General features: G+C 34.5%; 1 protein-coding gene across 1 annotated transcript; it reads right to left on the bottom strand.

Annotated features, from left to right (window-relative positions):
• Positions 1-333: 333 nt before the first annotated feature.
• Positions 334-27,705, bottom strand: LOC132758245 (acetylcholine receptor subunit beta-like). The gene is made up of 5 exons (XM_060749801.1): positions 26,515-27,705; positions 13,831-13,880; positions 2,010-2,063; positions 763-962; positions 334-467 (listed from the first exon to the last, which is right to left on the bottom strand). Exons 1-5 carry the CDS (start codon positions 27,703-27,705, stop codon positions 334-336), a joined length of 1,629 nt encoding a protein of 542 aa, XP_060605784.1.
• Between the last annotated feature and the right edge of the window lie 146 nt (positions 27,706-27,851).

Here is a 27,851-nt window from a genome sequence, read left to right as displayed (position 1 = left end):
TATCAACAGCCTAAATACATAACAATTTTGACAACGCTGCTGAAACTATATAAAATAAATGAAATAAGTCTGATTTAAATGATCCTTAATCAACATCTTGAAAATTGTTGGGAATATTAAGCCCCATCTTGTATTTATTGAAGGTGCAATCATCTGAAGCGCGCAAATACCTTTCAACGTCAAAATAAAGGGAATATTATGAATTTGCAGTTAACTACTTTTTTACTATTTAAAGTACAAATATGTATTTTGCTACAATAAGGTAAAGGGCATGCCGAAGAAATTTTTCAAAAAAAATCGAAGGTTGGGGCTCTTTCTGATAAACTAATGTTCTTAAACCTTGTCTGCATCTCCGATTCCTTCAGTATCGAGGAGAACCATCACTTGATCTCTGTAGACGGGGTGTATCAAACACCACACCCAAATACCTTTCGTTTTCGAATTCACTCCATTTCCAAGAGTAAATCCTGTAAAATAAAGCTTATGTTTGGTTTTAAAAAGACTGTTAAAGCCATGTATCAAATTGTAGCTTAAAAGTTGAAATGATTATCAAATATGTCTTCGTGCTTTATTTTAGGAAAACAATTTCATTTGAATAGAATCGTCTACCTACGTAAACTAGTTTTTGTCCCTCACAAATACAAAGCATTTCGTGGCAACATATACATGTATAAATTTTGATTATTTAATAATGAATGAATTGCTTAATGTCCTGATGAAAACATTCGCTGCAAATAAAAAAATTGTAAAATATTATTGTACCATGTTTATTCTTGGCTAATCTGTTCATCAAGTAGGATTTGCCAGTTCTGCATGGTCCAGTAATCGCAATCACATTCACTGTTCTATTGATCTGTGAAATCTGATTCAAGACATCTTCATCAATTGAAAAACTACCGTTTGCTTCGTTTTTAACAAGACGTAGTGGTTCCTGAAACACAGGAAGTGATGTAAACTTGTCCCTGAAAATAAAGAGGTAAAGCTAACACATCATTTAATGTATTTAAAGTATTACGAAAAACATTTACTGCCTGTACACTGGTTGATTACTTTATATTGTTTTGATTGAAACACTATCACGGTATGGGAATCAACGATATCGTCTTCTTGACATTGTGCTGTGATTGACACAGGATGAAATGTATTGGAAATTTAATTTCTCTGGCTTTGTAACACCGCAAAACGTCCGTACCGCAAAACGTACGCGTGTACGCCAGAAAGAATGTGGACGATATGCGCCCCAAAACGTCCATATACGTACGTTTTGCGGTACGGACGTTTTGCGGTGTTACATGGCTTATTACCTAATGACATGTTGTGGATACTTAAGGCGACTGATTTCGTGTGGTGGTTTATAGACTGACGGAATTAGTTTGTATGACTTGCAGGTTTCTTTTGCAAACTTTGTTTAAACTCTGTTTCTAGGTATTTTATCGAAATTTCATTTACACATACCATACTAATAGAAAAAATTAATATATTGGCGTTTGTTTCCAACATCAAACATTGGCACATCATCTCTGGGGTGACGACAAAGCTCATGAATTGACTAGGTTGACTCAGATCCAAGGAACAAAGTTTTTATTTCAAAGTAATTTGTCTCGCCCGCTTCTAGTAGATAGACTTTCTACACTTAATACATAACAACATAACATAATTTATTATATTGCAAACACAACGTCTTTCTGATTTCAGCTCGGCTTTAAATTCAAAGTGATTGCTGTTGACCTTCAAGCAAAGTATCCGGCGAAACTGATAGATATATGACTAAATTGGACAACCTTTTTACGATCATTTCTACAGAGTTTTATCGAAATCTACCAAGCTGTAGAAGAAATTGTTTCATTTTAGCTCTAGAGACCAACTTGTTTAACAGATTAAAACCATTTTAGAATTTCTGTAAATGACGACATGAAGATCATTGCACATAACACTGCACATAATTCGAAGAAATTTGAAAAAAAAGATTAATTGCCATTGATTAGGTAATCAATTGTAATATCAATTACCCCTCTTCTGGAACCTCTTCAGACGTGTTGGTAACAGACACATTGTTTCGCGACCTGCAATGGATTCAGCATTGTAATTTAAGATAAGAGAGTGCAAAATAAAGTACATGTAAGTATAACGAGGGGAGTTATTTAAGTTCGCAGAACTCGGTATTTTTTATGTACAATTTGTTCATTTATTTATTTTTTCTATCTTTTTATTTTATTTTGTGCAGCTTAAACATGTGTCGGTTGAATGTTATCAGCTGTTCAATCAACACGCACATGTTTTGCTCTTATCTTCTGTTTGAAAACTTACAACCTACACCCATAGGCAAAAACGAAAGTTAGCTATCAAGTTCACAGCAGACTCAGTAAGGAGGAGACCTACGCCAAAACAAAATATATCGCCGCATGATGTAAATGATATGGCAATGTGGAAAGCAGAATTAAAACGCGGACAAGGCTCCATAGAATATGGCCCAAAACAAGCTTGCCCTGCTGATGTCAACAGCCGGGAGATGATGGATCGTGTTTAGAGACTTGTGCTAAATCATCACCGAATCAGTTAATCATTACACGAACTTGCTTCAGAATGCTCTATTTCTAATGGAACATGAACATTTAGGCATGTCAAAAGTATCTACCAAGTACTTTTCGCGACATGCTTGCAAGCAATCCCGACACAATGGCACTGCATATTTTTGTCAAAATCTTGCCGCAAAAATATCTGTAAATATAACAGGTAAAGAAGGAAAGAAAGTGTGTGTAAATATGCAATAAATTCATTGTTGAAGTTCTATGTTTAGACATGTGAAGGTAATCACTAAAAATGTAACGCGCTGGAAATAGGTACGGAAACAAATCAGGCATAATTTAGTATATAATAAATAATAATTGGTTTCTTCTATTCGTGTTGGTAGTTTCATTTGGATACTATTACTTTTTTATTTAAGCATTCTTTGAATTTTGTTTGTTATGCGTGAACTTATAAATGTCTGTAATAATTACCATGTAAGCCAAGACTTAAAGGCAAAGGTTAAACGGGAGAAAATAATGCAGTAAATATACACTGAAACTGCTGTGATATGGGCTGTGGAGTCGCCTCCACCTATTTACATTGTTTTCTCTTGTTATTCAGATTGTTTGTGTGTTTGTTTGGGCTGTTAGCGCGAGCGTGCGTGCGTGCGTGCGTGTGTGTGTGTGTGTGTTTAATCTTTCCAAAATGACTATTCTTGTATGTTATATTTTATCATCGTTGTGTTGGGAACGTAAACATGTATAGATGAGACTATCAGATTAAATAAAATAAACACACATTTATAGTTTCACGGGGGAGAATCACGCCGTTCGTTACCCAAACAAACAAGATGGCGGATGCAGCCAAAAAGTAAGTTTTTCCCTTTTTTCTCTGAAATTCGTGATGTTCTGATGTTAAAATACATATAACAACCTTCTCCACAATTTTCCTGGCACACAGGATTTTATTTCATGATGTTTCGTCCCGTACTACATATGAAATGCGCGTCACCACATTCGAAGTGAGAGAATTTTCCACCGGTTTGATCGTGATAACGTACGACCTTTTCTCTATAATTCACTGTTTCGTTTTCATATATGTATATTAACTGAAACCACTGACTTTAAAAAGTTGTAATATGTCGTCATCTACGCATTCATGCCCATTCTGGCTAGAATGAACGCTGAAAATATTAATAGCGGGGCATTTCTTGAAATGATACCGTATGGCGCACAGAATATCAATGGTAACGTACGGCGCATTTTTTTCTGATAAATTGATTTTCATTATAATAGACAAGTTATGTTTACAAGACATAAGAGGATGTGTAGAACCAAATTAAGAATCTGAAATAAATAATATTAGTGTCCAACTTGTCATCAAATGAAAGCGTTGTATTTCTTGTGTAAATTAGTTTTCATAGAAGAACAAAAGTCGTAGCTTAAGGTCTTCAGCGTACCCGTTTATATACTATGACATGACGTGAACGCTGAAGATAACCCCATAGGGAAAGTGCACCAATAATCGTGCCAGGAATCTGACACGCTCGTATTTATTCATCGAACATGCCATGAAGTAAAGTGAAGCATACCTTGATAAAACTATATATAATCTGTTGATAAGCCGAGGATGGACAAATAAAAATCTTATTACGAACATAAACTACCTAATAGTTTCCGACAGGTAAAATTTTTCGGCACTTGGCCGCCATATTGCCAAAATGTTTGATCACGTGATTACGAGATTGACCTTTACGAATCCATGTGCCTCCAATATTTTTATAAATTACTTTTTTTTAAAGATATTGAAAAAGGTGATTTACTGACTTTTATATTCAATACAATCGTATTTAAGTACTAAAAAATTAATAAAAATAAATAAAAACATTATCTTGAATAAAAGTATCGAAATCATGTCAACAAAATGTTCTAAATATAGAACACACTTACAAACTTGCTTGCATAATTTCAGTCGGCCATATTCCCTAGCCATGAAAGATAACTCCCTGTTTCCCTGTCTAAAATTCCACCAAATTATTCCCCTTTTAAATGAACTCAAAGAAGGGACCTTTTAAAAAGACTTTGTATTTATTTATTCGATTTTTTGTTCAGAAACAGAATTTTTTTTCTTTACCTTTGTTTAATTTGCTTTCTATCAATATATGGTTCCTATGGTAAACATATGAGTTTTGATGGTAAACAAATGAATTTTCTGAACCGAAAGTAATCTAACACACAGCGTTGCTGTCATCACATGTAAACAATACATAAAATCGGTAAGAATATTGAGATATTTGTTTGACTATCAGTTTCAATATGGAAAACAACTATGTGTAGTTTATGTGTATTGTTTTAATGTGTTTGTCTGATATTTTAGTTGTAAAAGCCATGTACACTTAGTGTCGCTTCATAGCAACTGATTTAAAACGTGAGCGGTAACTGAACGAGATGTGGCAAAGCGCATGCTCGCGCACTGACTTCCGCTCTATCGAAATATTGCATAGACGTATAGCGAAAGTTCGTAAGTGGAACACGAGTCTATTCAAATCTGTTCCCGCGAATGACGTCATACGAGATCTCGCGTGGCACCTGAATGTCATGGCCAACTGTAGACGGCGTAAATTGATATTTTACTGTTAAATAGGCAATTTTAATGACGGTATTAACATTTTGATACTTTAATTGGTATAGAATGATATTAAAATGATTGTTTTATCGTAAAATGCACAAGAATTGATTGGGTTAAGTGTATTTGCAAGTGAAAAACAAGAATAAATCAACTTATGTTATTCTGGTTAGGTTTCGTAACGGGTCTAATCCAAAACTTTAATGCCGCATCAGATGAAAAACAAAAATATTAAAAAGCGGCTTATAAAGTTTTGGAAGCCAGAACTACAAAAGTCGATGATATATCAAAGTCCGTTCATAGGAGCCTTTTATTTTTCATAGTGCTTCATAGAACCGCGTTTGTGCAAATTGATAGGTAAAGTGACGAAATAAAGTTTTTATTAATGAAGCCAAATAAAGCTTGACACTAAGTCCGTAGCTGTTTTACAGAAATAAGAAATATTCTCCGGTCACTATCGCTCCCGTCGAAGTTTCTTATTTCTGTAGAACAACACGGATGAACACTTACAAATATTTCGTAAACACTAGTTTTAGAGTAGCGTAATGGTTTTTAAAACCGTTCTTTCATAAAGATAATGACGTCAACAAAGCGCATGAGCGGTCTGGCATTAAAGGTTTCAGACGGGTTATCCGGCATGGATAAAAATCCAAATATGATTTGAAACTTTATAATCACTGCGGTATACCGTACCCCGGATATTGCTCGATATTATGAGGACTTTCATCCCATTTCGCGACTTTGAACGAGGAAAGAAGGTATGTTGATGACGATATTTAGTCATTTTTAATTGGTTTGATATAAATTTTGTAGAAAAACAAATACTTTGATGATTTCTCTCTTACTGAAACCCCAAAAATGTTGAGAAATAGCTTTTAAATGTAATTAGGAGGTAAAATTCTTCTCTTTGCTCACGTGATAAATGAGCTCGGATCAGTCAAATTTGATGTTTTTGTGCATATACTTCCTTAAAAGAAAAACTTGAATCGAGTGAAATGTGATAATGATGATAATGTTGATGTTGTAAATGTTCAATCAACAATAGAACCTCAGATGACAGTGCATTTTGAGAATAAATACACATGTCAGTGTACTGAGTATTGCGTTGGAGTTGCCCGCCGGTGTCACAGGTATTGCTTTTTAGTGTAACGAGTATTGGTTAACAATAAAGAGTAAATGCAAGTAGTAAACACAAAGTATTTACCACATTTAATTTTAGATATGTCTTACTGTGTATACTTATTTACACTATATGTGCAGAATATGCAGAATTCGGAGGTACTCTACTGGAAACATCTGCAAATAATCCAGATTTTCATTCCTGCTCGTGAAAAATCTCAGCCGAACGAACTCAGCAATTTTCTGTGTTTAAAATGTTCTCGTTGCTATCGAAGGATCAACCTTTCCAGAATTTGTTAATAATTATTGCATATCTTACTTAAATAGTAAATAAATGCATCCAAAGTGCATTAATAGTGCCTCAAGATTGTCAGTATTAGACGGTATTGAGCAAGTGTGCCAATATCTAATATCAACCGACTTCCTACTATGCCAAAAATCCATATAAAGGTAACTTTCGGGCATTTTGCACCTGCACTCTAGCAACGGCAGATCGTCTGCTCTTGAAATTGTGTTACGCCATTAGCAATGAGTTACCGTATGACTGCCGAGCGGGTACAGTTAAAATAACCGAATAATGGATTTTGATAAGATTATGAAAAAAGGGCAGCAGATGCAATAAAAAGGTTATGTTCCTTGTAACCTTTTATCTCAGAAAGGCGTGTTTTGAAGGCTTTACATCCCACCCTTTTGAGGCCTCAAATAGTGTAAAACATGCACTATTTAGGCCCCAAACACAGTTTTTTCGTTTGAGAAATGTTGTTCAAAAGAGTGGTCACTTTTTCGGCGCCACCCCCACTAAAATGGTACATCAAGGGGGTTACATAGGGGGATGTGCCCCCTTCTGTTTAGGGGTTTGAAGTGGGGCAGTAGCCCCTCTAATCGCCGAGAAGACTTGGGACTTGTGGGGGGGGGGGCTAAATGGCCTCAGGTCGATTTAAAGGTACCGTGTAATCAACGCCGAAAACCTTAGACTTTATCTCAATTCATTTAGAAGTTGGTGCCCCTTGAAATCAGTTTTGATGGGAAAAACAACGCAAAATAGAGATTTTTGGCAATTTTGAGACCCCCCCCCATTGCCATGGTAACTGGAAATTTAAAATTGAGCATGCTATTCCACAGGCTATGGTCCAGCTAACATTTGTGCCCAGTTTGATCAGTATTGAAGCATTTTTTTATAGTTTCATAGCAGTTTGAACTTGTAACAAGAGGCTTAATTCAATGAAAACAACAATTTTTCGTAAAAGGTTAAGACGATACCGGCATGCTTGGACGGCATAAGCCCTCTAAAAACCTATTATTAATGTCATCTAAATAATATTATGTTTTTTTATTCTTGTCCTTTTCAGAAATGGGTCTCCTTGATCAAAGTTTCTTGAGACATGTATTTAAAGTTTTTTATCGTCAATTTTGATGGTTCTACCTTGCTTCCGACCCTGCACACACTTCATCCATAGTGTGATTTTCAATCAAATGGGAAATTAAATCTCTGTATTTGCCCGTAGGAAAAGAACAGTAAAAACACTGAAATTGCATTGTTGAATCTTAATATTTGAATAAATATCATATAAACAGTATATTATCATAAAAATGGAATTGAATCGATAAACATACGTGAAAATTAGACAAAAATATCGATTTTCCATACTTATGTGCTCATTCTGTTTTGCAATACTCTGTACACTAAAGTTGGGCTATTTTGCAATACTCTGTACACTTAAAATCAATACTCGGTACACTTTCTTGTATCTTTTATGGCCTGTATCTTTTTGTACTTTCACACTTTTTGCCTGAAATTTGGACAAGGCATATTTGGATTGTGAATAAAAAGATTGCTCGATTCAATTCTTTTTTATATTGGTAATATAATAATTTCTAACGATTCTACTGTATCGCGGTCAGTATTTTCTAGTGAGCAGCGGACCGTTTAGGGGTAGTTTAATCAATTTTACAAATACCTGTAATACTTTTACGTCTTTTAGAGCTACAAAAATACCTCTAGATATATAAAACCCGTTGATATAAATGAAATAGCCATTAGTTTGGAAAATATCGTCGCTGAACTTACCTTCGTTCCCCGTTCAAAGTCGCGAAATGGGATGAAAGTCCTCATAATATCGAGCAATATCCGGGGTACGGTATACCGCAGTGATAATTAACACTAGAAATTAATAAGCAAATTCCAATGTCACTCTTTTATTGTTGATACTTGCAATACTTTTTTTAAAAAGAAATCATTGTTTTTTGTTGGGGGGTTTGTGGAAAAAAAACGCCAGAATATGATAGGCAAGTTCTTGCATGTAATTGTTTTGATCAAATTATGACGTTCCTTTCATTTACAATTATGAAATATGCAATTGATGCGAAGGGAGAATATGTGTATAAAAATACGGTAAGTGCGTTTATGTGTTAAAAATCGATTAATATACAACAATTTTGCATTAATGGTTCATGTAATGTATGTTTTTTGTATGTACGTACACGTATGTACATGTATATGTGTGTATGTATATGTTTATACAAGAGACCTATAAGAAACTGGTTTAAAGATCAATTTTTAAAATGTTCATTATGTAACTCCTTAAGAAAATTTCGGTTGGTATTTACTTAATCAATCAAAATTGATCTTCTCCAAACCTTTTCATGATTTTTGGTATTATGTTTATATTAACTGTGCGTTATTGTGCGTGTTTTATGTCCTCATCGGTTTTAAAGCCTATTGGAATGAAATAAAATGTCTACTGTCTACTATAATAAAAAAAACCTGTAAGGCCATGTCACGCAAATATATCTAAATGGTAGCGTTTCAATATTAACCGCCCGTCAAATAAACAGAAAATTTCTTGTTTACTAAATTCATTAAAGTTTTTCGCATCACATTATTTTCTAACTCATTCAATAAATACATTATAGAACCTACACTCATTCATTTTTCTCTATTATGTATTTTTCTTCCAATGAGCGATCAGATTGAATAAACACAGGCTCATCTCATCTGGGTGTGAGCTAGTCGCAATCAATTTTCGTTTTGTAAATGTTTTACGGGTTCAAATATTAAGATTTCCTTATCAGAAATTTGTTAGGAATGATTTTAGACTTTTTCTTTGGAAAAGAAAATATATCAAGCCGTCCGTACCTTTTTAACATTTTTGCTCTGCTGAATGCGCTTCTTCTTCCCATATGGGGATAAGACCATAATTATCGCACAGCACTGGCGAAATTTAATGTGAAGACAACACTATACAAATGTTTCCTAAAGTGGAGGCTTTTCTTCCAATTCTGCATTTTATACAAAATATTCTCAAACTATGCACTGTGTTTCAATTGGTATATTAACAACGGATATCTATAATGCCACCGGCTAGAAAGATATTTATATCGGATGGTACAGCATTGTTCAATTAATTATTTCTGACCTGACCAACATTTTTTTCAGATATCTATCATTTCCTACATAAAAATAATTCATTATCAGCTGATTGGACAAATGGAAATCCACCAAGTAGTAAAATGCGCCGTACGTTATCATTGATATTTTGTGCGCCATACGTTATCATTTCGAGAAAATGCCCCGATATTAATATTTACAGCAGTAAATCTAGCTAGAATGGGCATGACTGCTTACTTGACAACATATTACAACTTTTTAAAGTCAGTGGTTTCAGTTAATATACATATATGTAAAAGAATCAGTGAATTATAAAGAAAAAGCCGTACGTTACCACGATCAAACCGATTGAAAATTCTCTCGCTTCGAATCTGGTGACGCGCATTTCAGATGAAGTACGGGACGAAACATCATGAAATAAAATCCTGTGTGCCAGGAAAATTGTGGAGAAGGTTGTTATATTTACCTTTACATTAGAACATCACGAATTTCAGAGAAAAAAGGGAAAAACTTACTTTTTGGCTGCATCCGCCATCTTGTTTGTTTGGGTAACGAACGGCGTGATTCTCCCCCTTGAGTTTGAAAACTGTATTATCTGTGATAAACTGATAATTTGATTAGCTAGCATTTTATTAAACCATTGACAAGAACATGTGCCAAACCTACTTCAAAAATCAAGATAAAAGTAATTTTTATTTATGTAAATAACTTATGATTTAGGTTAATCTCTTACATATCAATATGGGAAGTCAACACGACAGTTATTTTTATGGTTTTTGGCATCTTATCATTATATTATTGGTGTTTTAAGAGCTATTTATTCATCTTTTAAATATCTCAAGTGTAAATGTGACGGGTCTTAGTTTTATCAGATTAATTCTGTGCCTTGTTTTGTTAACGTGTTAGTAGTGTTTTAGCCTCATGCAAAATGTTACTATTTTGATATTTAATAACCGCCTCAGTGGTCGAGGCGTTAGAGTCGATGACTTCTAATCCAGTAACCTCTCTGGCGTGGGTTCGATCCAAGGGAGATGCTTTGGTAGTTTAGCGCGGAGGAAGGTAATCTAGTACTGGTGTAACTCTCCAGAACGATGGTTAGGAAATTATCCGCCTATATGATTGAAATACTGTTGGGAAAAGGCGTAAAATAAAACAAACAACCAAAATACTATTTTTATCCTTGCTTTTCGTTGGTTGAGGCACCGTACCGCTTGGTTGTGTTCAATTCAAAGATTTGGAAGGTTGATGTGTTTTGCATCTTATGAATGTATAAATTTTGATTTTCAATAGACTTTAGTTTGAAAGCTGTATTATCTGTAATATCTTGATTAGCTAACTAGTTTGACAGAATCATTTTCATGTTAACAAGAACTGTCATTGGAAACAGAGAAATGCCCCCAAGCAGTGCAAAGAAGAGGAACCAAGACAAACATGAAAGATCTCGACATGGTCACTATATATAAAGTGAGTGTTTAAAAATATAATATAGAAAAGATTTACAAATAGTTTCTCATACTTCAGTTAGCCCAATTAAATGTATTTAAATAAAAAAAATTCCGTGAATGAATGACAAAAATATGACTAGACACATCATCAATGTTGTATTTGGCATCGTATAGCCATCATCTTTTTAAATGTCACTTGGTCATTGAATGTGAAAAGTGTTTTCCTTATGTGCCACATGAATGTGCCCAGTTACTTCAAAAGCTATTCATGGATGACAGAATTGATGACTTGTTTGACATACAAGTGTGACTTAGACCTTTGCACTGGATAGTTGACCCCATATGCGCGACACATCATCATCATAACTCATACATGTATGTCAAATATTTTAATTCCACCAAGGAATGGCAATTATAGTTGACTGAACACAACCATCAATGTACTTTAATTAAAACGTTCATATCATGACTTTGGAATACAATTGTGACCTTGACCTTTGGCGTAGGGACCTGATGTATGCTCCAAGTAAGACTCGATTTCAGAGATGCTCCCAGTCGGACTCAGAAAGTTTGCTGTCTACATATTTAATTAAACGAAATACGCGGAATACACTTTTAGTTCTATGTACTATTAATACGCCTTTACAAAACGTTCGTAGTAAATCATCTAAAGCATAATTATTTATAGAAATGAATTTTGTCACCGGACACAAGCACATCCTTTGTATTCCTAACTTTTTGAGATTTTACATAAAATGTTTACCAATAACCCAAATGATAAATAGTAAGATATATAAGGTTTAACCGTAATGACTTACTTGTTTGTTGAACTTGTGATAATATCAAAGTCGTAATTTTATGAAGAGAAGAGGTTAATATCTATCGGTTGATTAGTTTATTAAATCATCAGGCCTTAACTCGGCAATAAATCTATAAACCTTTTTTACAATAATCAAGAACTGCAGTCATTCTTTGGTGCACTAATTGTATTTTGATACTGTAACTATTTCTTATAATAAAATCGTATTTTACCTTCGAGTCGACGGATTTTCTACAAAAAATGGTCCAAGTGGGAGCATTCAGCAGGTTGTTGACTAGATTTTATCATGCTTAAAGGCTGTAATAGTCGTGATTTCACGTTTTGTCACCCAGAAAACAGTAATTTTGGGATGACTTTAAGCAGTAAGTATACTTAAAACGTCAATTGATATTTATATCATATTTACGAAAATATGCGGGGATAAAAAAGCGCATACCAAAGTCCTCTAATAAAGGTATCATTAGACGACTTTTTCATCAGTAATTTAAATTGAAACAGCAGGGTGTTAAAGATAAAAAATTATTACCCTGTATTTCAGAATATTACACAATTTGTATTGTACACTTCCTTTGAATTAGTACATCAGCTAGTTAACAATATCATTCAGCCGGGATAAGTACCATGACATAGTTAATCATGTAAAATTATGAAAGTCGCAATTTAAGTAACTTTTACATATACCAATCTCATCAATTTTGTGAAATGACAAATAGTGTGACGTGCATTTACATGTGTTACGTGGAACCAGAAGTGTGTGTGATTTCACCACCCACTACCCATCATAACTTTTTAAGATTTTGAAAAATTATATTCATCTATCTTTCTATCTTCCGTTAATGTCAAACCCCTCGCGGGGACGTAGACATGTTAATTTTTTTAATTTTTCAACTGACCGCGTACGTCTTAAAAAGGTCTATTTGCCTTACATGTATATTTATGTTACTTAAAAAATTTCTGTTTGGCATCACAGTCAAATCGGATATGGGATAAAATCAAGTAAACTGAAAGCTAAAATGCATTATCACGTGTTCTGACTTTTAGTTTTCTAAAGAAATTTCTTTAGTTTTTATATGAACTATTTCAACAACAGTTAGATTGATTTATTTATTTGCTAATAGATATATTTTAACATTTTTAACAACAACTATCTCAATTTCAGGTCCGTTATCGTAATGGGGAATTCTTCAACACTCATCTTTTCAATGCCTTTTAAGGCAATCTTCGCCACAAAGCTACATCTTTTGCGTTTTTGTTAAAGCTTATTATCTACGTTTTACCTTCAATCTAACTTGAACTTCTACTACAATTCTATGTAGGGCGATGTGCGAGTAAATACCACTTTAGGTTAATTTTTCAACGGACCGTGTACGTCTTAAAAAGGTCTATTTGCCTTCCATTTTATTTATTTTATTTTTTTTTTTTGGGGGGGGGGTGGGGGTGGGGGGGTTAGGGGGGTGGTTATAAACATTTGTTTGTAGATAAAATTTATGTATATAATATATATGTAACTGTTCAAGTTGTTTATGTATAATTGCATCTCTTTGGCAGTTGTAACAAAGGATAAATTTGATTTTAATCGTTCAGTTTCTTTATTGTCTTTTGCATGCAAGTTGTTGTCACTTGCAGTCAATTTTTAGTGTTTCCATAACAGTTGTGTAAGTGTTTGCACAATAAGTATTATCATTCACGCAATGTAAATGCTCAGATTAAAATCATGCGTCTAATTTGAAAACATATATAAAACTCGGCTTCTTTGCAGCCGAATTATTTCACCGAAAATATCAAAACCTGAAAGATCGATGAGTGTCATAATGTTAATGGCATTGATAGTTACAGTTATTTGTCTCTTGTTTTGATAATTTAAATTCTAACAGTGATGTTTAAAACATATAATCAGATGTATAGATTAAGCAATGAATTCTTACGGATCGTCACCTCCTTCTGCCATAATGTCACGTGATATGACTTGTCCACTCTGAAATGAAAAGAAACAAGCAAAATAATATAATCAAAGGGCTGCAAGCTCTGTGGTATTTTCTGATCTTTGCAATCTAAATCGTACTGTATATCTGTATGAATTTTCCTGTATAAGTTTATTTTTATGTACTATAATTCATCTTGCAAAGCACCAGAGTTTGATACGGAATTTTGCATAACTACAGTAGAGTTGGATCAAAAAATCATTTATGTTCATTTTTTATGACAACCACACTTTATCATTGCATATCATGGCTACTTCCTTAACAAAGACACTTAAAAAAGAATTTTAAAAAAGTTGCCTCGACTGGGAATTGAACTCTAGACCTCTCACACACTAGACGAGCGCGTTACCCCTGTTATATAAACGGTGTCTGAATAAAATCTAGTCATTCTAAACTTAGAACTTCCATTGCATTCCAGGTTTGTAATCCTTATTAATTTCAAGTTATTTGGTTCAGGATAAACCTGTTGTTTAAAATTGAAGTAAATAATTTAGCGAAATCTTCTCGCCCAAACAGTCCGACATGTAGAATCTATATATTCCACTACTCGGCAGTCAGATTTATTTGTGTAGTATTCGGTAATCGACATCGCTAAAAATAGCATTTTCATTGATTAAAATCAAATTCATCCGCGTAATTTGTGATTGTGCATTTCTATAAGACAACGCTACTTTTAAACTTAGAATGCGTTGTAATTTGTTGGATACTTGTAACAAAATAAAAATATTTCTTTCTTTTAAATCGCTAGTTTTAAGCTGTTTTGGGAACTACTTGTTGTTAGGTTTGTCGGGAAATTCTGTGTCAGAGATTGAATGTCAGCTTTGTATTTACTGACCTTCGGTCAGAAAATACAAAAATCATTTGTTATTTACAAAAAATATTTTAATGAACGCTCTGTAGTTTAGACTGTGTTGTGAACTACCATTTCGAGCAGTATAACACCCCTGCTAAAAGATGGCTCTTTTAGGAATCGGCCAAAACAAAGCTAGAAAAGGTTTCTAAAAATACTTAAGATACTTAATATTTAATTCCAAAACTCGCAGAATGCTTTGCCAAGTAGAACATTTTTCTAATCATTTTCGGTGCAATATCGATACGAAATACCCTAAAATGACGTTGCTATATTAACTTGTGTGTTTCTATTGAATTAAGACACATCTGAAGTGATTTCTTTACAGTAAAGTAAATATCTGCCCACTTTAAATATCGTGCATTTAACGCGATCCTAACCTCCCCTTTGGCTGAACACAAAATATTTCACAGAGCTTAGTTAAAGATAAATATTAACATTTGTTCAAATGTGATCAAGCCATCGACACGGTGCCGCCACCATCGGCATTATGAAAAAGCCATCGCAAATGTGACGGAACCAGCACAACCATTCAAAAAGTGTCAATATTGTGGAATTATTAAGATTAATATTCATAGATGGACTAAAAGAGAATCTCCGAATTGGATGAAATAGGTTTCTCAGTACATGTATCTAATTTGTCGCTGTAAAAGTATTAAATGTGCCATTTTCAATAACTTTCACCACTGATTGGATAACTTTCAAGTGAAAAAAATCGATGTCTGTCTGTCTTTCTGTCAAAGCACTTGTCCGGACAACTCCTCAAAAATCTTCTAGTGCAATTTCATCTAAACTTATAGAATAACCAATACCATATCTATTTGTGCATATCGCCGGTATTTTCCAGTTCAATGATTTTTATCCGAGTTATGACCCTTTAATTTCTTTAAAGTTTTGTCCATACTACTTCTGTTATACTACTAATGCAAATACAATGAAACTTTTACAGTGCTTGGTTAAAGATAATCTCAAGTGCTTGCGCATTTTAACGGGTTTTCACGTTGAATGATTTTTGGCTGAATTATGGCCGTTGAATAAAAAATAATGGCATGTTAATGACTTTTGTTTGAACTGCCACACAGTAGCTGCAACATGCTACGATGTAGATGAGATATATAGGAAACAAACTGTTCAGTCACCCATCAATACAGCTGCCTTATTGGCGACACATGTGTTTAATGTGTTTAATGTCTAGAGCCAAAAACTATATATAAATGCATGTGTCATACATTATACTGCTAGGCACGTAAGACATTTACCATAAAACACTAAGTTTTGTCTCAGGTAGACTGCAACCAGGTGAAAGCTATAAAAAGCCTGAATAAAAATGTTGCTGATAGGCAACACTATATTTTTTCCACATTGAATGAATCCATGCAGTTTACAAATAACTCGGACGCAATTTCCATGACTTTAAAGCCGTTGCTAAAGGGTCTCAGCGGCGGTTTGCACTTTCCAGTACCGTCCATAAACAGACTCAAATAACCATATTATATTAATGTTATGGACGTTCTTTTATCATTCATACTTTCTATATCTTAAGATATTTAAATGTTGTCTTTACTCCGGGTGTTCCAATGCACACCAAAGCAAAATTAACTAGGCCGGTATTCATTTCCTTTAAATTTGTTAATCGCAAGAAATTCCGTTTTCAGGTTATTGAGCCGAAACTGCTTTGCCGGCCATTATACCGACAGTTCGACATTTGCTAAACAATCGACTTTCCTTGGAAAGGAGCATAACAAAGTGGCCATTGGGGGCAATTTTGACTCCAGGGAATATTTTTTCAGAGGACTACAAGGTGAATCTGATGTTACGCACCAAATGTCTTAGATCTGGCTATTGTGGTTTTGAGAAGTTTTTAAATATTTTAGGACTACATGTACCATACAAACATGTGTTAACTTGACCGCTAAGGCAGAGTCATTTTTAACACAAGGCGCACGACCTTTTTATATACCTTCTGGGCAAGTATACATGCAAATTATATAAGCGTGGCATTGTAAATTTTAATGACTTGTGCTATATGTCTAAATGAAATAAGCTACCCCATTTAGCGGGCCCAATTTTATGATTTATATGTTATGATTTATATCACTTTCGAAAGGACCACGTAGCTGTTGCTACATGTCAGATATCTCAGATATCTAAGCTTTTCCGAGAATTGTTTAAGATTTTTACTGCTTTTTTGTGTTAGAAACTATTAGCTAGTTGAACCACCACACTCACGAATCAGTTCCTAGAACCAACCAGTACTAAGCAATGCGTGTAAAGTTTCTTGCCTGAGAAACAACGACATACTTGTATGGTAGGCCTAAAATATTTTTTTTAAAAAGACCCAAGGGCGGGTCCATTTTTGACCTAAGGGACATGACTTCTATGTTTTTTTGTTAAGGTCTGTTAGGCAATGTTACATGCTACATATTTAAGCTCTTGGCATTGCAGTTCATCAAAAAAGACTTAAATGTATTTTATATATTGATCAGTCAGTATTAACTTAGTGACTCTAAGGGCGGGATAATTGTAGTTGTAGAAGTAATGTTTAAAGATTTCATTTCCAAAGTCTATTTAAGCTCCTATGGCCTATTTATACATCTGACAGGAACCATTTACATGAATTTTTTTGAGGGCAAACCTTAGGATAATTCTCATTAAGTTTGGTCAAAATTCACAAAGTGATGTAGGACATATTCTTTATAGAAATATTGAATAACCGAGAATTATATAAGATATACATGTATATTATTTTTGCACGTAGACCGTTATTTAAATTTTCATTCAGTAATTATTTAATCCAAAGTTATGTATTCCCAACCGGTATTCCGACCAAGAAAAAGAAACAACAAACAAAGTTACAAACAAAAACAAAATCACGCACGCGCGCATACACATATTTTAAGCCGGCTTCAACGTATCTCGGCAGTCGATGCATCTCACCGGCACCAGTAATGACCTATTTCTCCGCAAAATGACCGTCTACTTATCCTGCGTTATTTCTGAATCTGCGGTCAGAGACAAATGGCCGCTAGACTTAATGTCCTATTTTTCCCCGACGAAACTAGCAGGAGTAGATAATGAAACTCTATCTCTTCTTATGTGATGTTTTATATGAATTTCGGACAAATTGTGCAATTAAAGTTAAAGCAGTAGCCCAATCAACATAGCCCTAGCATAACTGAGAAATAACTATTTGCGTTTTAAAATATACCTTAATTTTAGTGTATATGAGTAAAATAAGGTTAGTTTTACGACGACTTTAATGGATTATATGTTTCATAAATATGGATGGTTAACCTCCTTTAATTGTTGTTAAGAATTGTATCTAGAAAATTAATTGTTATCGAAGATAAAGAAATGCCCCCAATAATATATGTCCGGTGTTTCTTTTGGACAATCGTGAATTTTTATTTCGTCACTACCCGCGATGCACGATGGTACGATGGTAAAAAAACTTGATGGTACGATGACACGATGATGAAAACACGATGGTACGATGGTGAAATCGCGATGTCGCGATGGTACGATGGTGAAAACGCGTTTATATCGCGTTTTTACCATCGTACCATCGCGTTTTCACCATCGTACCATCGCGCCATCGTGTTTTCACCATCGTACCATTGCGTTCTCACCATCGTACCATCGCGCTTTCATCATCGTACCATCGCGTTTTCACCACCGTACAATCGCACGTTCACCATCGTTCCATCGTGTTTTCATCATCGTGCCATCGCGTTTTCACCATGGCGTTTTCACCATCGTGTCATCGCGTTTTCACCATCGTGCCATCGCGCTTTAATTATCGTACCATCGTGTTTTCGCCATCGTACCACCGTACCATCGCCTTTCAGTCAGTATGACCAGTACACATACAGAGAGATGTCAGAATTTAATACGACAGATAGTACAAAGAAGTTTGAAATACTTACTGATTAATTCGAGTAATAAATAATAAAACCTGTTATCTTTACATTTCTATTTATGTCATTATACTGTATATAGATCAAAGATTATTTGATATATGCTTATATACATGTACGCTTAATATATGTTTGCATTTTTTTCTTTTGCTGTATTTAAAATATCAACTTGAAACTTCATATGTACAGTGCACAAGGATGACAACTTGAAGTTTAATTTTTTGAGCCATTGCCTTTTTTTAGTTTTTCAGGTTTTAAATACTAAGATCTCAAAGATACGCAAATAGAAAGGGCGCGGGGTTAAATTATGAGGAGGCATAAATTGTTGATGAAAATGTACCATAGCGCATGACCACCGGAAGACGATGGCACGATGGTGAAAACACAATGGTATGATAGAGAAAACGCAATGGCACGATGGTGAAAACGCGATGGCATGATGGTGAAAGCGCGATGGTACGATGGTGAAAACGCGATGACACGATGGTGAAAACGCGATGGTACGAAGTGAAAACGCGATGGCACGATGGTGAAATCGCGGTGGTACGATGGTGAAAACACGATGGCGCCATAGTGCGGTGGTACGGTGGTGAAAACGCGATGGTACGCTGGTGAAATTGCGACAGTACGATGGTGAAAACGCGATGTGACATCGTGTTTTCATCATCGTACCATCGCGTTTTCACCATCGTATCATCGTGCCATCGCGATTTCACCATCGTACCATCGTGCATCGCGGGTGCAGACTAAATAAAAAAATCACGATTGTCCAAACGGAACACCGTATATATGACTAATTTGATCGGTTTTCTGAACCCACCCTATTTCTATGTCAACAATACTGAGACATACCTGTTCTTATTCATCATCATTTTTTTCAAATAAGCTTTTCTTTCCTTTCGAATGAAATTATTTTAAAACTACATGTATAGTCCTTTCTTGTCACTTCTACAGAAAGATGAAGAAGAGTATTTTTTTCTTTAGTAAGAAGATAAACATGTTGTTGTTGTTTTTTTGTTGTTGTTGCTGTTGTTGTTGTTTTAAGTAATTGATAATGTTTAATACTGTTTTTTTCAAATGACTTTTAAAATATTGTCAATTATACCTTTAATGGATAAATGGAATTATCTGAAATCTTCTTTTTACCCAGCAGCCATTATTCTTATTTTAAGAACCAGGTTCATTTTCTTTTCCAAGTTTAGATAGCGGTTAACTTAATTTTGCCTTGATTTCTTCTCACAATGTTCTGAAAGTTGAGCTGAAATGTTACGTTCTGTCATAGACAGAAAAATTCATGAAATTCAATATAGAAGATAATAAAACAGGGTTATATCTATTGTAAAAGTGATCAAACAAAACACATACCTGATTTTAATTTAAGCGTTCCCCTTGTATTACACAATATTTGATCACACACTAGTCATGTGAAGTAGCCTTATTGATAAGATAAGGCAATCGAAGTCCTTCGCTGATAATTCATAAGGTCAGATTACTGTATTGTCGCGGCCAGCATCCTTATTAAATTTTTGCTAATGGGATGATATTCATGTGTCATAAATACCATTATCGTTGAAGTGATAAATACTTCATTGGTATGACTAAGGTCAATATAGAAAATAGTTTAAATATATCGGAAAGTAAATACATGTACTGAAATAGGATCGAGCTGACAACGACTCAAGTTGCTTTGAGGACTCTTACCCCTCAGGACACCGTGCCTGGATATGACGCTGCGAGGGGAAAAGACTTCGCCGCGCGCCCCCTCTAATTAGCATGTTTTCGTCCCGCGACCCCGCCGAGCGAAAAGTCAAAATGGCGGGGGCGCGGGGCGAAAACACGCTAATTAGCAGCGTGTTTTCGCTCCGCGACCCCGCCGTTTTATTTCTTAAATCTCGTCCCGCACCCCCGCGGGGCGAAGTTTAATTTATTAAACTTCGCCCCGCGCCCTCGCTAATTAGCGTGTTTTTGTCCCGCGACCCCGCCGTTTAAACTTGTTAATTATCGACTTTTCGCTTGTTGGGGTCGCGGGGCGAAAACACGAATGGCACAAATCAGCCACCATACTAAATTGTTCACAGTTTGGGCAGATAAAAACTGCAGATGCGAAAAATATAGAACAATTTGGGGTTTTGCATAAGCTATGTTATCATGAAAGCTCGGGATTACACGTACGTTGTACGTAAGAAGTTATTGTCATATGTGGCACCCGAAAGTACAGTCGGTGAAGTGTTACACGCCCTTCTGATGGGTAAAGTGAAAAAGAACAACTTCGACTCAAAATTAGTCGTAGGTCAATGGTATCGGTAACGGTCTTGCAGGAAATGTGTTTTTTTTTTCTTTCTCCAGATTTTTTAGTCTGTAGTTCCTTCCCCTTATACTACGTTATACTTTACGTAGTAAATGTAGGCAGGGAACCAGACAACAAATTTTTATACATCAGAACAGCAGCGTCAAGTGCCGTGTGGCAGCTGTAAAAAGTGAAGTTGTATTTTTAATATTTTACTGGACCTTTGAATCCAGCACTTTTAAATGTTTAAAATTGAGTACCGCTCCAAGCCGGTGATAGGGGCGTGAGAAATGTTGCATTATTTCATTTTCCCTCATGAACGGACTCAATCAAACCGAGTCTGAAATTTACATTTCATTTTTTATTAGTAGCGAAATTTCAGACCCTGATGCTGTTAATTGCAAATGCCGAAAGTAGTCCGCTTTTTTGAAGCGGTTACTTCCTTTTATCTCTACACTAACGCCGAAAAATTCAGGGGAGATCACTGCGTAAAGATGGTCAAATGACAGGCGCTTTAATTTTCAAGCAAAATAGTTCCCGAATGGTCGAACATTTCTGATATTGTTTAATTCTTTATAGATATACATGCTTATAGTAAGCTCCATGATTATTTACATCTGTGTTAAAGTCGAAATAATAAGAGTTACAAGGCAGCTCTTTTTTTTCAATTTTTGAAGTCAAATAAACATTGAATTGAATATCAGTGTTGCAATTAGTCTTATAGCCAATTTACTACAAATAAAACGCTGGAAAGCATTGGTGGCACCATACAAAAACAAATTGGTTTATAATCTCACCACCTTCACCTTTCTGACATTCTGAGACCCAAACAAATTCAGCGCCTTCTGTGCTTTGATTTAAAAAAATAATTTATTATTATTATTTTTTTATTTTTTTGTATTTATGATCCCAAGAAATCACTCTTCAGATTTTTCAGAGTAGGGTCCGAAAGCCAAATACGTGCACTGTCTAAGTTTGCGTTCAAGGGGCGAAGCCCCCGAAATCTCAACAAATTTAGTCATTTATGATGCTTCGAGAACAATTTCGGGTTGTAAAGTCGTGGACATTAAAGTTAAAACAAAAACAGTCAACAGAAATATGTCATATCGAAATTTGACAATTTAAACATTGTTAACTTTACCATTTGCTTCTTTATCTTGGTAATAATGGCGTTTCTTAGACGACTTGTTTCAACTCATTTGTTGTTAACCTCATTTTCTTTGATGTAGGGAAAATGAATGTACAATGTATCACATATAAAAGTTTTGTTTAAATATAAATTTTACTAACATCAGACTGCTGACCTAAAGTCAAGAAATATTTTATACAGTTAAAATGTTAAAACGAATGTTAAAATTAAATGTTAAATATATTGATTGTTTTGTTTATTATCATTATAATCATAATATGTTTTTATTTCTTTTATAATCTATGTAAGTGTTGATGTTTTCCTTCTTGTTGTATTCGGTTATGATCAATCATTTATTGTATTTGATGATCAGACAGGCGAGTTTATTCAACGTCGGAAGAGGCATTTTCCACTACATTTCAAAAGACTAGTACATCGATACTTTGACTGAAATGGATATGCATTAAATTAGATAGCGGGGTAAGATGTTCAAGTAGGACATCCGCAGCACAGAGAGTAATGACAAAGACAAACGACACCATTACATTTTAAAAAGACGATAGTTCGGACATTCATTGTGGTATTCATGTTCTCTTGTAGATAAGTCAGGGTGTCCAATATTGTATAAAGTTACTGTATGAAGCAGAGACGTCTGAGTGATGGGACCATCTTGTTGGACAGAGTTATTTTTTTTTATTCAATTTTCACGTTGGCTGATCTTGGAGTATAATTCAGCATCTATGTTATAAATAATGTGAATATGCTGTTATAACTCCATAATTGTTGTTCGTAAAAGAAAATATGATAACTTGTGAGATATTCACATTATCTTTTACAGGACAACATATTGTGTGTTTTTTTTTTCAAAAAGATAATTCAATGAAACTAAGGGCTGAAAATAAAGCAACAGTTAGGAGTTAGTGTATAGTCCTCTTTTCTTGTTATCATTGCAACTTGATATTTCATTACTGGCAAGGATATGCCGGTGTTTCACATGAAATAAAACGTGAATTTTTTTTCTATTAATTTTGTAGAATGGAATATAGATATACTAGTATATAAATTGTCATATAAAGTGAAGTCTTTTTCGACAAATTGTCGTGCACAAACTTTTCTAACATGAAGTTTGATATACGTATATAGAACACCAAACTAGACTTTTTTTCAAAACTTTGAGATATTTTAATAACAGTGTAATAAATATTATACAGATAAAATCAGAAGAAAAGTTATAAAGTGTGTGTTAACTGTTTGGAATTAGATTTGTATAAATATACAGTCAAAGAGGTATGACATTTTTCAAATAATTACATTGTTAATGAATGCATACACAATTAACATTCAAACTTTGCTAAGATATATTTATTATCTGAAAAAAATAATAAGGATAATTGTTAAAAATAATTAATCAAAGAGTTATAACATTATATATGTAATTGATTAATATATGTAAGTTAGATTTAAAATTTGATTCTTGAATATGATCCGATATCTAGACTAACAATTTATTGTATTTCAAAATGTATGCTAACTCATACATGTGCCAATAATATTATCTCTATATTTCTTTGACGATTTTCAGTCAAGATATTCACTTAATTTATTACAATATATGACAAATACATTAAAAAGCACTGCATAAACGGCACTATATATACATGTAGTTGAAATATTTTGAAATGTAGCGAAACACAAAAAAATAATTTATCAATTAATCATTTCTTTTAGGATCCTATATACATTGAATTCAAGGCACATTATCATGCCTTTTCCCACAGTCACCACGGGTCAGATTACCAGATCCATTCCCAATGGCAAATATGCTTACTATTTCCCAATAAACAAAACAAATCTCAATCAAACTGAAATTTTCTATATCAAAACTGACAAATTTGCTGGAGTTTATTTCAAGTATGGTATCAGACAGATGTTTCCACACATTTCAGGGTCAAACAAGAGACGGTTGAACCGGGTGATGCTCCCCGAATAGGTTTTAGACACAGAAAGGTATACCTCTTGTAGTGTCAGAGTTATGTCACATACCAAGTTCAAAGTGTAAAAACAACCCAAATGTTGTGCACGACACATTGTCTCAATATAATGATCATTTCTGTGAAAAAGTTGTAAAATCCGACTTTGAATAACGAAGTTATGGACCGGACACGATTTTGATGCAAGGTCATGCTGTGACCTTGACCTTCAAGGTAGCGACCCAAATGTTGCATGCGACACGTCAATTCAATATGGTGATCATCTCTGTGAAATAGTTGTTAAATCTGACTTAAAGTAACGAAGTTCTGGGCCTGACACAATTTTGCTGCAAAGTCATGCTGCGGCCTTGACCTTCAAGGTAGCGACCCAAATGTTGCGCACGACATGTTGTCTCAATATGGTGATCATTTCTGTGAAATAGTTTTAAAATCCGACTTCAAATAACGAAGTTATGGACCGGACACGATTTTTCTGCATGGTCATGCTGTGACCTTGACCTTCAAAGAAGCGACCCAAATGTTGCTCGCGACACGTCGTCTCAATATGGTGATCATTTCTGTGAAATAGTTTTAAAATCCGACTTCAAAAAATGAAGTTATGGGCCGGACACGATTTTGCTGCAAGGTCATGCTGTGACCTTGACCTTCAAGGTAGCGACCCAAATGTAGCGCGCGACACGTCGTCTCAATATGGTGATCATTTCTGTGAAATAGTTTTAAAATCCGACTTCAAATAACAAAGTTATGGGTCGGACACGAATTTCGGGACGTACGTACGAACGGACTAACGGACGGACGGACAACCCGACGACTATATGCTCCCCCGAATGTCCTTTGAATGATATTTGCATAAGTTGGAATTAAGAATTACTAAGAAGAACATTGCCAAAAGAGCATGAAGGAGGTTTCAATATGCACCAAACATTTTCCCAGTTAAGCAATTTTATAACGCAAATTTTCCCGAACTGGGCAAGGTACATTTTCCAAAAATAGCTAGGAAAAGTCCCAATTTATGCTTCAGAAACGATTTTTTTCCCTTCTTTGTGAAGGGCAAAGACTTTAAATTAAATGTTTTTAGAGAATATTAGATGCTTATTCCCTAACATTTTAAAATAAAAATATAAAGAAAGTGGTATTTTGACTTCCATTCGAAATACTATATCACTATATCTGTACTAATTGCCAAAAAGCAACGGAAGCAAAAGATTGTCAATAAGCGTGTTATTGGAAACAAGTAACAGAAAACCAAAGTGACAAATAAAAGTAAAAGCATTTCTGGGGAACAATGTGCCTGAAAGCTACTGAATGATTATATAATGTTATAACTATATAATGCTATATGAGAGGAGAAAAGCTCATCAACATAGATATTTGAAAAAAATCTCGGATATGTATTAAAAAATTATAAAACAGATTAAAAAATACGTCTATATTAGAATCTTATTAAATTGATATGGTGATTAAACAAATGGAATTATATTCTATTTTGCTGTTAATAATATATCATACTGCTAACAAGGTAGACTAAAACTGGGTTTTCATTATAAATGTTATTGTTCTCTCCCACCAGTACAATTGATAGTTTCGCAAAATTTGCTACCGAATGAATATCTTCGATAAATTGCATCACATACACACTTTAACAAACTATTACAACAGGAACTTATTTACAACATATTTATCTGTTGTTTTTTTTTTGTTGTTTTTTTTTTTGTTCCAACCAAGCGCCTCGATCGAAACTGTTGTTTGATCTAGGCTGGTAAGTTAATAAGTTACTTCAACAATATGAGTCAAAGTGAGAAAGATTGCAGCCTGTATGCTGGTGTCTGTGCGTTTCTTTTATACGATATTTGATAGCGAATTTTTATTCTTTAGATGCCTTTTAACAAACCCTTAGTATTTTCAAAAAAAATCAAATATAAATTTGAGAAACTCAGCACTATATATACGAGCGTGCATATTCAACATATTCATGTGAATAAACTTCTGTAAATATTACTCATAGACGAGCTTTAATGTATATAAATGAACAATTTCAAAAGAAATACCAAATTTCTTCATAATTACTTTTTACTTTTATACATTACATTATCATTTATGAACAGGCTCAATGAAACCAGGTCTGCCATTGCCGAGAATTTTTTGTGATTTCATTGCTCACAAATGATCTCGACTTTACATAATATTAAATACGACCCAGCTATAAATCAAGTCTGGAAGAGGAATTAAATCGGCTGTAAATATTAATAACAATTTGAGAAAAAAATCAACTTTTTAAGTAAAATCGCTTTCATAAACCAAATAAAATTTAGGAGAGTTTATCTTGGAAGTTCTAATGACTATTTTGAAGATGCTGTTATTCCAATAAATATAAAAAAGCTCAATAATGAAAAGACAGAAAATCCAATCAATGAAATCCAGTCAATCATGTTACTTATCGATTTCCATGTCACTGTTTTATCATTGTGCGATTGTTCCATGACGAAGGCTTCTTGATCTGGATTTTTAATACCGTTTTTGTCTGTGCGTAGACCCTTCATATTATCTTCCGTTTTAAATTGACCAGCACTTTCGTCTTCTGGAACAATCCTTTCGGTTTTACAGCAACTGACGCATCTTAGAGAGTTGTACAAACGCTGCAACCAGTTTGGAACTATCTCAGTATCGCTTCTTAAATGCATGCGTGCGTTCAAAATTGTAACAAACACAGTAAGTGCGCTTGTTACCAAATCCGCCATTAATTTGTAAGAAATTAAGGGCACTGGTTCCGAGGTTTTGGGAAGTGTATCACTCACTATAGTCATATAGACGGCAATTGCTAGAAGCGTTGTGATAGTGTATCCAATTCTCTCGCCGGACTCGGGAACCAGAATGAAAACCCAAGCGTTCATTAAACTTAACACAACAGTTGGCATTAGTAGATTGACTACAACGTATGCCGCTTTCCTACTAAGGTGAACAGTGAAACTGATTTCCATTTCTTCACCATCTCCTAAAAGTTGTGTTTTCGTTTCGGAACCGTCAACTCTCCACAATCCATTTTCTGAGTAGGCCGAAAAATCTACAGTTTCTTGGCCATGGGTAAGATTTACCTCATATTTCTTATATCCAAGGGAAGCAAATGAAGTTGTGCACTTCTGAATATCAAACGGATAGTATCTTACGTTAACGGAACACGTACTTTGAAATAAATCTGACGGGTACCAATAAACCGTTCCATAGTTAGTAATGCGGAGAACGTCCGTACTTTTCCCAACCGATACTCCTTTCCCAGATGGGCTGGACAGAACTAGTTCTGGGACCCAAATATCGTTATAACTAAGCGTAGTTACCCACAGTCCTCCGTACTGATAAGGATCCCACTTCATCTTGTAGTCGTGCCATACCACACCCATTGCTCCAACAAATGAAAATTTCTCCTGCACCTCGTCAAATTCTTGTATAGATTTTAAATACATCACAATGTTAACTTGAATAGCTTGTGATTGATCATACGTCGGTCTTACATTCTTATTGTAATTTGCCTGTAAATCAGCCAGAAGTGATTCTGTGTCATTTATCGTGGCACATCGTACAAACGAGGTTGAACAAAGAAACACATTTATGATGTAAATATAAATTATAGTGTTAAAACGTCCTTTCATTGTTTATAAAATAAAGAAGAAAACGCTACGTGTAAGCAATGTATGTTTGTTCGTTTAATTGAAACAATTTTAAGGTATCCCTCAAAACTCCACCAGTTATATATGCGACTGCAAATGTAGTAGTAATTGCGGAATATCAGACGTTA

The sequence above is a fragment of the Ruditapes philippinarum genome, unplaced genomic scaffold (genome assembly GCF_026571515.1).
Source record: "Ruditapes philippinarum isolate M1 unplaced genomic scaffold, ASM2657151v2 ctg1473_1_1_1_1, whole genome shotgun sequence".
Lineage (NCBI taxonomy): Eukaryota > Metazoa > Mollusca > Bivalvia > Venerida > Veneridae > Ruditapes > Ruditapes philippinarum.
This window is presented reverse-complemented; position numbering and strand designations above follow the sequence as displayed.

What these genes read in the sequence shown, in the direction of transcription:
- LOC132758245 (XM_060749801.1), bottom strand. Translation starts at nt 27,705, where the DNA reads ATGAAAGGACGTTTTAACACTATAATTTATATTTACATCATAAATGTG. An exon ending in GAAGAGGTTCCAGAAGAGGG is followed by an intron (nt 963 to 2,009) that starts GTAATTGATATT and finishes CTTTATTTTCAG; the next exon opens with GGACAAGTTTACATCACTTC. An exon ending in ATTAGCCAAGAATAAACATG is followed by an intron (nt 468 to 762) that starts GTACAATAATAT and finishes TTTATTTTACAG; the next exon opens with GATTTACTCTTGGAAATGGA.